The following is a 14775-nucleotide window of genomic DNA, read 5'->3' on the forward strand; positions in this document are numbered from 1 at the left end:
AATCACTCTGTTCTAAAGTCTGTTTTGTAATTTGGTATCCAATGAGACATGCTCTGAACTATTGTTAATCAGTTGGCTTGATTTTAACAAATGTGCCAATAGTGCAGCCCAGTCAGATCATTAAATTTTATTGGCCATATCATGCTAATGTTAAAGCGAAAATTAAGGAATAATATCATTGTTTATGTTGTTTTGCTTTTTAAAATCAGAAAATTAAAAAAATCGTACTTGCTTAACATCATTTCACTTTAAGTAGATCCAAACTGCATATTAGTAAATGTGTTGCTTGTGTCTGTTCGCTTTTAGGCTTTTGGAAAATGCAACAGACACCCACTCCTATTATGTAGAGGGTTTGTCACCTTTCACAAACTACCTGGTCAGAGTGGTGGTTTCACATATTCATGGGCAGACAGTGGGGCCTTGGGCAACGCTACGCACAGCAGAAGACCGTAAGTACTGATACATGTACTGATGATGTGTAAGTGTAAGATTTTGTGCAATTATTTTTCAAAGATGGATGCAGTTACAGTTACAGCTGAAGTGCAATGAGACTATGCAAAAACAAGTGTTATAAAAATCTGAAAACCAAAATTTGTTGTATGATAGTGAGCATAATTGAGTATGTGTTGGGGAAAAACACACTGTATTGGTGTTCTTATTTGGGTCATCTTAAGACAGTGGTTGCTAGAAATAGCTTTTGTTTAATGTTTAATGCGCTACTCATAACATAGGTCCTGTCAAATTTAGAAGTAAACTCAGCAACTGGTTTATATCTCGCCCAGTTAGTTTATCCACAGTCCCATTTAAATGCAAGTGATATTGACATACCTGTTGATTCTTATGACTGGGATACTGGGAAACAAACATTTGTTCAAAGCACGGTGAGTTTAGCTGATTGTAGGGCCGAAATACAGACAGAAGGCAGAGATTAATGCAAAAATACAGTGATTTGATAAATATAGTTACTTAAACAAAGTCAATGTCCAAATCTAAACCATGAAACGAGAAAACCTGAGACTGAAATAAGTAAAAAAATACATAAACACAAGAACTGAAAATAATGCAACGAAATGAAACCAGCAGAGACTAAATCAACTATAGATGAATATTTACTGAGGAGAGGTGATATGGGGAACAAAAGTTCGAGAAAGAACTAAAATATAAGGATAAAGGAGACGGAGAAAATCAGTAACAGGAGACATAGAAAACAGGAAGTAAAGACTGAACAGAACAGAAAGGACCAAACTAAACAAAATAAAACAGGCAATTGCAAATGAAAAATTCAGAACTTAAAGGGATCCACATCTAGTTGAACATGTTTTTCTTAAAGATGTTAATGAAATGTAATATCCAAAAACTCAGACGTTCTTCAAAAATATTACATCTTTACAGTGAACACAAAACAAAATAAGTCAAGGTCATAGACCTTGACCTTGACTCTCAATTTACAAAACGTCTGGATTGAGGTAAACTGCCTCAAAACTTCCATACATGAGATATCTGTTGAAATTAACAAATATGATTGGCTTACATTCTATTGTTTATTATATTAGCTGTAGCCACATGAAATCAAAACAAATAGGAAGATAATGAATTGATATTTTAAAGTGACCATTAAGAACATTTTAAGAAAATGTTTTGATCCCAGTGCTTATCGCAAACAACTTGAGGCAGAAACTGGAGCTTTTGCAGCATACACTCTCTCTCTGGGTTGGCATTTCTAAACACTAGCTGCAAAAATACAACCTTTTTGACATATTCTCTCCTCTTTATGTGTTTGGCCCTCCTTATTTCCCCTTATCGTTTCAGCATTGTCCTCTATTTCAACACACTCCATCCGTGTGTCAATACTTTATTTAAATTGTTCAAAACGGAATAGCCTACAGTATTACCACTAATTGTGGACCCCTTAAAGACTGCAACTCTAAATGCAGGAAACCTAACATAGTAGAATAAACACACAGTCTGACAAATTAGAGCATGTGGCCAGTTTACTACTAATAAAACCGTCCAAAGTTGTATCTAGCTTTCCTTAAGTTAATCTGAGGTTGTGACTGCAGGAAAAAAACATAAAAGGAAAGGAGGTTTTAGAAACCTGGACAAAGGCTGGATTGGGTGAAACACACTGGCAGGGTTAGATTTGCTTACAGTAAGGTGTGTCTGTGTGTGTGAGTGACCTAGCCAGTGTCATTGTGGGCTAATTGCTGTAATAGAATCATATTAGCCACTGGAACAGCCTCCTCAGTGCAAAGTTATAAATTAATTAGCACCATGATATTATCACATGCATTATCATTAAGCAGCTGAGTTTTGCATACATTTATAGGTGCATAGCCCCACACAAAAATGCATACAAAGCACTTGCATGTTTTTGCATGTAGCTACACATTTATATGAGCACTAGTGCATCTTCTTACATTGCATTGCATGCACACTCCCATTCACACACACAATTGTAAGCATTTAGGATGCATTAAGTTACAGTTCTGTGCTTCTGTCATTCAGTTGTGCAGAATTAATTTCCCTCCAGCAAACACAGATATGCATGCACATTAACAGACCAACAAGCACATCTATATTCACACTAACTCTCAACCATATGGAGTACCTATCAGATACTTAAACATGCCACTACTTGAGCCAGGGTCATCATATCAGCGTGTCAGACTTTGACAGGAATGTCTGGTAGCTTTGTGCACTGCCAAATCTCCCATGTACCTTGAATATAACCATTCAAGGAACCGTGAAGCTGCTTGGATTAATTGTTAATTGGCACATAGTTACAATATCTACTCATTATAAATAACTTTGCCACTGGAAGTACAGAACTACCATACTAAATGTATCAATTTCTCAGCAGTCCTTGCAGAATGTTAACAATATTACACTAAGATTTATGAAAGTTCTGGTTATTTGGATAAAGAAAAAGTGCAACATTTTAACACGCCTCAAAAAAAAAAATGTCTTGGTTGTAGCCAGACTTTGCCATGTAAAATAATTTAAACGGTGGTGGATCAGTATGACTGAGAAGAAGGTAAACAAGTAATCTCTTCAAAAACAGACTCTGTATGGTATGATGATTCTTATACAGACTGATGAAAATATTAGTTTGCAAAATTTATGAACGGGTAGGTTGTTTTCCGATCAGAATAGCTGTTTGTTATTGTATGGTCCTTAGCAAATTACCCTAATACATTTATTTTCAAAAATGTAGTAAAGTTCTTTTTAGTCTCAAAACAGGTAGCTAATAAAAGTAATTGTTTAACATAATGACTTTTTGTTTAAAAAGGTTTAAAATTTTACTTTCAAATTTGCACACTGTCTTTGTTTTATCTGAGAAATATCTACAATTTTATGTCATATTAGCTGAAAAATCTGTTTGAGCAATCCTACTATATCTTTTATTTTCTCTACTTTTCTTACTTTTTTATCTCTTTCACAAGAAAGTTTTGTTACTTTTTACAAAAGTAAAAGACGTAGAATAAAAAATAGGGTAAAAAAAAAAGATAAAAATCTAGATGAAATGGGGTAATATGAGGAACAGAAGAAGAAAGAGGAAAAGAAGAAAAGAGTGGACTAATGACAGAACAGAGGGAGAGAGAGAGACCCATGCTCCTTCCTTCCTTTTTATCATTCCATTAAAGTTTTATATCCATCTTTTTAATGTAATTTGGTCCCTATGAATTCCTGTCGCTGCAGAACAGACAGACGGCTCCTGTGAACATAAACTCTAGCCGTGTTGGACAGCTCCCTTTCCTCTGTCTACTCCCATGTTCACACCAGCTAAGTGATCTAAGAGTGTGTGTCTGTGTGTGTAAATGTGCGCCTGTGCACGCACTGGAAGAGAGGTGCGTATGTCAGAGTGCTACGAAGAATATGAATAAAGAGTAAGAATAAAGCACCACTTGAACAAAATGATCCTAGCAAAGCTGTCTTAGAAAGTGAAAATGTGAGTGTATGTGTGTGTAAGAACATTAAATAACATTAAAAACATGAAAGAATAATCCCTCATCACCCAAACTAAACTGTAGCATGGTGAGATAGAGGAGCAGTACAGGTGAAAGAAGCTACAGAGATGAGGTTAGAGGTAACGGCAGAACACAAAGAATTCATGTTATTTAATTAAATACTGACTGCATTAATAAAACATTCCCCTGTCTTTTTTTCTTATATTTTAGTCAGTTATTCCCAGAGGAATATTGTATTTAAAAATCATAATCCTACATTTTTACTGATTTGAAGAAGTGTGAATGTAATTAGTAACAGGACATGTCTATATTATATAGATAAAAAACATAAAATATTTTTTATCCTAAATATTTGAATTAAAAAACACACACCACTCATAATATTTGCAAATTTCTTCAGAAACAAGTACTTCATGATGATGGCATCATGCATTTGTCTTTTCTGTTTAACACACTTTAAATATCACAAATGAGCAGAGATCACTTAAGCAACATCAAGAAAAGCTCACCAGGAAAACATCATGATTTTCTTTTGTGACTGTGTCATATCATTTTTTTTTTCCCCATGTCAAGTCTGGTAGGTGATTTTATTTGTCTAGTCCTTAAAGGGACAGTTCAGTGTAAGTAGGCTAAGGTTGATGAGCAAAAACCTTGTTGTTGCAGCTCATTGGAGGCTGTGATTGCCATTGAGTTTTTTGCGCTCATCTCTTTTGCATAAGCTTAAAACATAAAGCACATTTCTCTCTGTTCTTATGAATTGTATGTTTAAGCAGATGATAATGACAATCTTATTTGTTGGTTGACCTGGATTTCACAACTTTTTTGAAGTGGTTGTAGGAAAATGCAACAGACGTTGTAGGACAATAATGAGAAATCAGATCAGTTGAATACATTTACCTCTCAACTGAATAAATACAAAAACGGTGTTTAAAATAGACTAAATTGAGTAAGGTTTTGTATTTAAGTGTAGTAGATAAATGGCGTCTAAATTTAAAAGTTGACTTGAGGAGTAATAACACTTATTAACACTAGTTAAGTGTTAGTAGGTGATAGGTGGTAGTAACACTTACCATTTAGTTTAAGTAGAACAAGTGTAGCTTTAGAATGTAAATCATAAATAACTGAGAAAATAAGAACTGAAAGTAAAAATTATTGCTTATTCTAATGTCAATGTAGTAATCTACTTGGTAGAAACGCCTTTTTATGACATGCAGCAAACTTTAAACAACCTTCAGCATGTTTTTTCTTCAGAAGTGGAGTCTTGTGCATCGAGTGTGCATAGAGGCCATGCTGTTTAATGTGAAACTTATCTCTTTATGATAGAACTGTAAACTGTAACAAAGGACTTTGTAACATTAAGATCACTTAGAAGTAAATAATCAGATGAAAGAACAGACACTTTAAAATTTTAGAAGATACTGTAGAATTTGAAATTCTAGATCAATAAATTTCTAAAACATATTACACATTTTTAGAAATGAGTGCTATGAGTGCTGGGTTGCTTAAAATGGTTAACAAGATGAGTGCTTTTTGGGTATATAATTTTTCTGACTAAACATCTTTGCATTCATACGGTGATCAGGTAATGATGGTCACCACTTATGTAGATAATCTAGAAAAAACAAACCACTTCCTTGTTTTAGTTCTAAAAGCCACACCTTGCTTTTTTCTTCCTTCTGCGCTTTGTTTAGGTCAAAAGGTTACACATATTGAATTAAATAGATCATCCTAAATCATTAGTGCGTGTGAAGGATATTAAGGGAGTTGATTGATTGACATTTTTAACTATTAAGGTAGTGGTAGTTACTTAAAGGCTCATGTGAGTCTCATAGTCGGGAAATGCCAGCTTATGACCTTGGTCATACCTCATCCTCTTTCTGACCGCCTCTTCAGAGAATCCTAAAGCCGCAGTGACTTTAAATAATCTGCAGCAAAGTAAAGATATGAAATGCAATGTAAATTCCTCCCGTATTACTTGTCACGTTTTGACACCTTGTTGTAAGTATCTTGATAACAGTAAAGCTCAGCATTTGTTCTCATTATGACTCCTAGGAGCCTTGAATCACCTTCAAAAGCCCAGTCACCCCCTCACACACAAAACACACACACATGCTTGTGACCCTGTGCAGGGCTAAAAAATAATACCCTTCTTCTTTTCTCTCACATGGACATGCATAGATATACACACTAAACATATGTAGACTGTTAAATACACACATGTATGTGTGCACAAGAATGAACGAGAAGATACGCTTACAAATACACCCCTACACACACCCCTTCTCCCTCACCTCATCCCCCTCTCCAAGCCCTTGTCAGTTGATTGTGTTATTACTATGCTAACCAAATCCTTATAAATGTGATTTAAGGCTTGGCGGCCCAGCAATCCTGTTTTAGCCTTCTGCTACTGTGTTTTTTTTTGTTTTTTTTTACTGGAGAGAGGAGGAGTAAAGGTGGGCGGTGCGGATGTAGGGATGAAAGGAAAGGAGTAGAAAAAGGAGACAAGAAGGCAAGAAGACTAGAGAGATTCAAAAAGATTAAGAATGTATGGAACATTTGGACATTTTAGGATGATGGATAAAGAAACAAAGGAGGTGAGAAGGAGAGTATAGCAAGTCCCAAAAATTAGACGGACCTAATGCAATCCAAAACTTGCTTCCTTCTTTCCAGAAACCAGTAAAGCATTAGCATCCACCTTCCACTCCACCTCTCCCTTCAAAAAAAAGCATCAAGTGCATCTTAAATGAACATTTCAATTGAAAAACTTAACAGCCCTTCAAATTGCAGAATTTTACACGCGTCAGTAAAGCCTAAATAACACTCAACACTTGGAGAGAAAGGAGAGGGTGAGGAGGCAGGAGAGAGGGAGGGAACAGTGGAAGGATAGGGGCAACAACGAGGGCCATTTTGAGTGGTGGATGGGAACTGGATCAAGGTGACTTAAATCAATGATGTTTTAAAATTGCTTAGCATTTTCTGTTAGTCTCCTCAGTTTTTGCATGTCTGTAAGGAATCTTAATTGGACCATGCTACAAAAACTGTCCTAAATAAATGCATTGTCTGATTAAACATTCAACGTACAGTCAGAAACTCGACCATCCACAACAATATGCAAGCATGCAGGGAAGCACTCTGACATGGACATGCAGAGAAAGGGAGATGGGCTACTTGGTTATTCGTTGGGTTCAGTGGACCTTTGGTGGTAATTGAATCAGTGTGAGTGCTGAGTAGAGCTAGCATAAAAACCTGTTAACCTAAAAGGTCAGCTTCCTGCATTGTTTATGTAGTTGGAGACCAGAGAGAGGGAGAAAGAGAGACCCGATACAAAGTACAAATGGGAGACAGAGAACGGGATAAAATGGGAGAAGCGGTAAGAGGAGGACAAAGGATGACTGTATAAGACAGAAAGCTTGAAATAAAACAATGTTTTATCTTAAACGTTGCATGTGTGTGTAGGTGTGATGTGGGTATGTTAAAACTGCTGAAATCTTGCTAAAATATGACTTGTAAGCAAACACAGTTCTACCAAACTGATCATTTTATCACAACAATCTAACCTCAAAAATAACTAAATTAAACATATTTTAATTTTAAACTTCTTAATGTTCCTGTTAAAATTATGTCACTTGTTCCTTTGCTTGTTTTATGTGGTATAATTGTCGTTACTGTTGGTTCTAGTGAGTGCTTGAAGCATGTGTCGACATTATTGCCTGACATTACACATTAAAGTTTTCTTCTTGTCATTTTCTGCATTCAAAATACAAGTTACACATGTTTGTTTTTTTAAGTGGAATAAAAACAGGAACTTAATGTGTTATTAATATTTTAGCGTGTTTGGAACTTCAAATCTCCAGGCATTAGTTAGCACCTTAGTCTGTTTGTAGTTGGTCCCATGAATCAATCGATAATGTAGCAAAAGTGCACACTGTTTACTGTCTAGTTGCAGAGATGCAGGCATTCACATAGACATGTCTATGTCATTCACGAATGCCTAATCTCAAATGAATTTATGCTCTTATACAATTGCTAATCTCATTTCACTCAATTCCTTTCTGCCTATCCCTCACAAACACACCCACACACACATATCACCATCTGGGAAAGCCGTTAGCGGTTAGCGGTAGCACTTAGCGGCGCAGCACGCTCCCTCAGTCCGCTCAGTCACCTTGATCTGCTTGCCCTTCACACAGCACCATTACTGCTATACTGCATCTCTGTGGGTGTGGGCATGTGAGTTAATGTGTGAGTTAGGAATAGTGTGTGTTGCTGTGTATGTCCATTATAGAGCAGTACAGTGGGATGTAAATGCCAGGGGAGGAGGAGGATGTGGGATTACCTTCAAACAGGCTTCCATGAAGTGAAATTTCCTTTCCTGGTCTCATGTTCATTTTTACCCTGGCATAGTCATGTGATAGTCATGTGACTTTTTGTCCATGGGTTTCTCTGCCTCTTTCTAAAAGGATTATTTTCTTTTTAACTTAGAAGATTTTAAGCCACAGTCTCACTCACTGAAAATGGCATAAGCAGCATAGGACGGTTACTGGTGTCAAGGTGCAGCGAAAGTTTTTACATTTCTTGCCCTACAGTTGAAATACAAAACCAGATAAACTGAGTGGCCAGAGTTTTCTCCAGTTCTATGAAGCTGCTTCTGGATACTTCTGGAAGCAGTCAGCTTGCCTAAAGATGGTTACTATTTTTTTCCTGTATGCTTACAAGAATGACAAATTATGCTGATTGTGGAAATGAAAGCAGCACCACCCCAGGTTTGCTGCTTTTAAAACTACAGCTGTCAAACTATGTGCTTCATGACTTTTAAGGACCAACGAACAGATAACCCAGATTATCAGCTGATCTCATCTTATTGTACTTGGAGTGTTACAATATATACTGTAAGAGCAGAAGCCTGTAAGTATAATATTCTGCACATTAAGCAGAGATTATCACCATCACCTGGCGTTTATTCTCTGTCAGTCTATGTGATAAAATAAAAGTAACTTGAAATACATTTTATAGTTGACATTATAGCTGTAATGATCAAAATATATATTGGCAGCAGTGAGAATATGTTTTAATCAAGTTTTGCTCCGTCCTTTAATGTGGCGCATTGAAACATTGGTTCATTATTCGTCCCTCAAATCATTCTGAGCAGATAGCTTCACTAAGCAGGGTCATCAATTCATGTTTTACCATTCATGTAGAGCCAAATCAAAAACATAGACCCAAAATACTAAGTACTTTGTCAGCTCTAGCTATTCCCAGTTGTTCCATGTAATTGAAAATTGCTGGCCATACTGGCTAAACTTAATTTTGTAAATAAATAAATAAATCTTTTCAGCCACTAAAACCTGAATGATTTGATGGTTTTTTGTGGATGTCTTGATTGTGAATTAACAATATTTCCTGTAGTCTAGTCAGGCTTGCATCAAATTGTAACTACCAAAAACTTTAAATCCCACTTATTTATTGCCTTAGCGAAAGAAAGTGAAAAGATGTGAATATTAATAGTAATCCCTTGAACATTGATTCCAAAATTACTCTTACCTTTTGGTGTTTTTGTTATGTTGCTGTCTTATATTTTAACTCTTTTGAAATAATCCTGCTATTCACTTTTCTCTCTTGCTTTTTCAAAATAATATTTTATTTTTTTCTTGTTTATTTTTTTCTGCAGGTCCAAGCCCTGTAGCCTCACCGGCCATTATGGGACTTCAGTCGCGGAGTGCATTAATTACCTGGGATCCTCCTGCACAAACAAATGGCATCATTACAAATTATACACTATATCTTTACTCAGGTTCCATCACTTCTTCAGATCATGACCCTGATGCAGTCCCCAGCACCAGATCGACCTACACCTCAAATTTGTCTTCTAAGCCAAGTGTCTTGCCCAACTTTGATGGAATACGTCAACATTCAAATTTCAACTTCCTGACATTGTCAGATCCTAGCAGACCAAAAGGCTCAAGCCTCAACTCTACATCTTCTGCAGATTATAACAAGTTGAGCACAACTAAAAAATATATACACAGTGTCATTTTCTCCACCTCAAGGCCTGGTACTGTTGAAAATAATCAAATGAACTCATCTAGTGAGAGCACTGAAAGTCGTGGCCACAATATTGTCTTATTCAAACCGACTGAGCCCAAAACCAGCAGTGTAGAAACAAACCTCTCACTTTCAGCCCCAAATTCTACTTTGAGCATCTTCAATCCTGATCATTTCATCACTCAAGACCCATTCACCTTCTCCAGTTTTTTAGCTGACACATCAAGACCTACTCCTCTGTTTGTCACTGTTCCTGGAAATACCACCAGTTACACAGTTCCTCAATCTGCATCCCTACCAAAGGTTCAGCCTCCAGGTACTAAAGGGATTACTATAGAAGAGAGCACTGTGCTATATAAAAGTCAAAACATGGCTGAAGATGTAATAAATATTTTTTCTTCCTATTTCATGCAGATTTTTCCAGTAACACATATTGAAATGTTTTCATAGTGGTAGAATAATCATGTATAATTGGACTTGATAATGTTACACATACATATTTTCTTGTTTCCCAATAATAGAGGAAACTAGAACTAAAGTTGAGGATAATTGTTAACTAATTTCTGATAGAAAGTATCATGTAAAAAGTTGAACACTGTGACATTACAGAGCCATTTTCCATCATCCAGGTGAAAGCATGCACCATCGTTGGTTGCTCAGTGTCTGGGGGGTCTCAGTACTTCCAGACCCTCCCAGCTCCATCTGAAGGAGTTCCTGCACCTCACCTTTACTCTGACACACCAACATCTGTTCTCTTGTCCTGGGGTGCCCCAGAAAGAAGCAATGGACCACTAGAACGGTAAGAAACAGGCTCCTAGACTTTATTTATTATTTCATGTTATTCTGAATTTTGTGTTTGCTGTAGCTGGGAGATTGAACGCAGAGTTGCCGGAACAAAGCAAGCCTCCACAGTAGGCCACCTTCTGCCAGTTCCTCCCCCTCTTTCGTTCCTCGACTCCTCATCTGCTCTTAGTCCTTGGACGGCCTACCAGTATCGACTTGTGCTCCACAATCAGGCTGGAAAGGCTACAGGTAAGACTTTAATAACTTTGTTATTGTTTTCAGTCTGAGATGTTTCATATTTACACCTTCTGTATGTTTGAAACACTGTTCTTAAGCTGCATATTTTTATACATACAGGGCCTTGGGTCAGTGTCAAAACCAGACCTTCTCGTCCAGCTGGACTGAGTCCCCCAGGAGTAAAAGTTCTTGGATCAGAGTCGCTTCAAGTGAGGATTTTCTTACTTTCTTTCTTATTCTTTTTAAATGCCGACATACCCACTTACCTGGGTATTTATGAACATACTTATTGATTGGATTGTAGTTTTATTTCAGTAAGAAAGTCGCTGATACAGAACAGTTTTACCTCACAAGGAATTTCGCAGTTTTATATCCCTGAGTAATCTAGCGACTTTTACCATGTTTATATTTACTTAAACCAAAGAAATAATAAAGTAGAGCTTCATTGAGAATCTCCTCAGTCACTGTTGGATTGACTGAGTAAAAAAGACAAAGCAATGTCACAGATTCTTCTGTCTTTCCCTTTTCGGATTTAATGAGAGAGAGGAGCGTTCAACTCAAGGTCCCCTTCAGAAATGGGAGGGGCTGTGACCCTGTCTGTAGCAGCTTCCTTCCTGTCGGCCATTTTGAAGGAGTGACTGGAATGGATTTCCACCAGTGGCTAATCTCTCATCAAGGCCTATCTTTGAAAGCTACTGAAACAATATTACATGCATCCACACACACACGCAAAGATGCACACACACTTGCACTCACAGCCCTACACTAATGCTAACTGCAGAAAAATGCTAATGCCTGTCATCCTTTCAGAACCGCCCCTGTCATTGCTGCAGCAGCTCAGCTTTACGGGTCACAGGTCTAAGAAGAAAAGCGTTCCTTCCTGGTTGTTGCTAATTGGGCAGACAGGAAGCCGCTTCCTGGTTATCAACTGACCTTGACAACACATTGGAGGATAACAAATAATATATACATGGTTTCTTCTTCTCTCCTAAAAAAACAGACTTTGAGGGTATAAAGGAAAGGTCCATTGAAACCATCACAGATGATAGTTTAGAGACTTATACAGCGATTTAGAAAAGCTTAAAGTGTAATTAGAACTATCTAACAAAGTTATACACAGTGAAAAAAGGATTGCAAATGTACAGGTTAAACAAAATCCTCATAAAAGATAAGTAAAAAGTATGAAATGTATCCAGCTAGTTTCATGTGTTTACATTATTTTTACTAACAAAAGGAGCTGCATATCTTACATTTTTGAAAGTATTAAACATCTTTTCTTTGCTAAAATTGATAACAAAAAGTACCATTTGAATATTTTCACATTTCTTCAAGTTTTTGTGCTGAAGCAGTCCAAAGTCCTATAATGTAATGATCAGAAACATTACTGTACTGCTACATTATGAAAATAGAGCTAATAGGAAAAGATTACGAGTCCAGGCTGTTAAACCATTCTAATAATCAAGCGCATCCTTTCAAAGTAAAATACACAGAGCAGCTTGTCACCTGTCAAAGCACTCATGATGGGTAGTTTAAATTCTTATTTTCACTTCTCATTAAATTAGATAAAGGTTTACAAAAACTTTTCAAAAACAGAATAAAGTTACATTATTCTGTTTTTGCAGTCCTAGTTTAAGGTAGTAAGTTGTAATTTGTGTTTGACATCATTTGCTAGGAATGTTTTTTGCTTCCTGTATGACTATTATTCTATACAAATGCTGCAGTGGGAGAAATTTATGAGGAATTCATAGAATTGTGAGGTATGAATATGAAATGTCCTGTCCAATTTTGTTCTTCTTTCCAGCTGGAGTAAAAACACAAATTTCTCTGTTTTTGTAGAGTATGAATTGGCCTTAAAGCTCTAATCTCAGACCACAAGTCTAAGTCAAGTTCAAAGTCTTTGTTTTTAGGACTTAAATACAACTCAAATAACATTTTCACTCTGCAGTCACCATCTTTGTGACATATGCATGTAATTTAAGACATTAAATTACATAAAGTGAACTGACACCAAGGAACACACCTGACATGCCTGGGATAAAGTTTAGAGAGATTTTAAGCAGGGTAGGTTATGAAACAATAACTTTAAGCTTTGATTTAGCCATTTAAAGTGAGATGTTAGGGTGCTCTTATTTATTGTACACCAGAAATAATTAATTAATTTTATGGCACATGTATAATGATTTAATCTCTAAATGTAGTTTAATTGTTTTCTCTCGATATTGTTAGTATTTAAATTAATCAAGTTTACAATATTGAAATGAATGACTTTGTTATAAAAATTCAGTGGTTTTCGTAGTGTTTCAATAAAACAAAGGAATAAAATTTATCCCAACCTTGAGGTGTTTGGCTTTAGATGAAAATATCAACAATTTCACAAATTGATATTACAATTTATAATTGCTGTTCTCTAAATAAAATCGTAAATGTACCAACACACATTTCCCCAAAAGTTGTTTTCTCAGTGCAAACTTTGTCGGTTCTTTCCTGCCTTGCATTTTTGCAAATAACCACATGCACGCCCACGCACACACACCCCCACACGCACACTGGACTGGCCTCAGCCCCAGTACTCTATGTCAGGGTCTCTGGTGTCTTCACCATCACCAGATTACATCAAGCTATTCAATCTGTAAATGACTTCCACCACAGAGCACACTCAACACGCACTTTGGGAAATGAGCTACCTAACTCAAAATGACCCTCCCCAGTTATGGTGTTTGTACGCCTTTGAGTGTGTGATTGTTTTTCTGTAGTTGGAAGGTATTTCTCATGTGTATGCATCTGAGTGTTTGTCTCCTGTATCACCTCTCAGTGTCACTTGTTAAAATATCAAGGTTGCATGATAAATAATTAGTCTTGACATTCATTCATAATATTCTCATCAACATTGACCACTTAATCACCTGGACTTGTATTAACAAGCTGTTTACTAAGTCATTTCTTGACAGTGCGTTTCCCTAAGTGTGTATGTGTCTGAGTATGCATAATATCTACACTTTGTTGCTACTCATCTCAATATCAATGCATTAATCCAGTTATCACAGTGAAAAATACTTTAAGTGTGTAAAAACCTGCTTGTTTTTGTGAGTAGCATCTGTTGCATGTGTGTGCTATCATTTATGTCTAGTGTTTTCCTTTGTCCTAGCTTTAAAATGCTGACAGACTGAACTGATTCCAGATCAGACACAGCGCTTAGCTTTTGTTTTGCATGCAGCAATTCCATTACGAGCAGCTTTCATTATTTTAGCATGGTGCCTGTGTGTGAGAGAAGGTGCCTGTTGGCGTGTGCCCTGTTTAAATGTGATGAAAGAAACCTTCTACCTAAGTCAAAGTCAGGTTATGTTTTCCTACAAGACTGCTAAGGACACACAGTGACCATCCTAATAGAGTTTTCACTACTGCCCAGGTTGCTGGTTCCACCTTAATCTGACAAAACGATGCATTCAGAATCCAATATACAGATTTTCTTACACTTAATCATGCGTACATTAAGGTTATATATATACTAGTAACTAGTAAGGAATAATTATGTAGACCAAATGAATGTTTGATTTATTTTTTTTAGAATAGCATTAGTATTTAAATAATAATCAATTTAAACATTGAGGATTTGCTTTGCCTTGCAAAAATATTTTTCAAACTCTAGATGTTACAATCTCAAGTTCTTCATTAAATTTTGCTGCAGTTTTAGTATAAACTGATGTGAAAAGGGAAGATACAAGATTTTTTTTAATCTTTACAGCTA

General features: G+C 36.4%; 1 protein-coding gene across 1 annotated transcript in view; it reads left to right on the plus strand.

The window, feature by feature from the left end:
• The window catches only part of ush2a (Usher syndrome 2A (autosomal recessive, mild)), a 191874-nt gene that overhangs the window by 96382 nt on the left and 80717 nt on the right, over positions 1–14775 (plus strand). The window contains 6 exon segments of the mRNA XM_032560862.1: positions 307–449; positions 9637–10286; positions 10288–10326; positions 10640–10809; positions 10876–11042; positions 11151–11239. Coding sequence (XP_032416753.1) covers positions 307–449; positions 9637–10286; positions 10288–10326; positions 10640–10809; positions 10876–11042; positions 11151–11239 — 1258 coding nt within the window.

This window comes from Xiphophorus hellerii, chromosome 4 (assembly GCF_003331165.1).
Source record: "Xiphophorus hellerii strain 12219 chromosome 4, Xiphophorus_hellerii-4.1, whole genome shotgun sequence".
Lineage (NCBI taxonomy): Eukaryota > Metazoa > Chordata > Actinopteri > Cyprinodontiformes > Poeciliidae > Xiphophorus > Xiphophorus hellerii.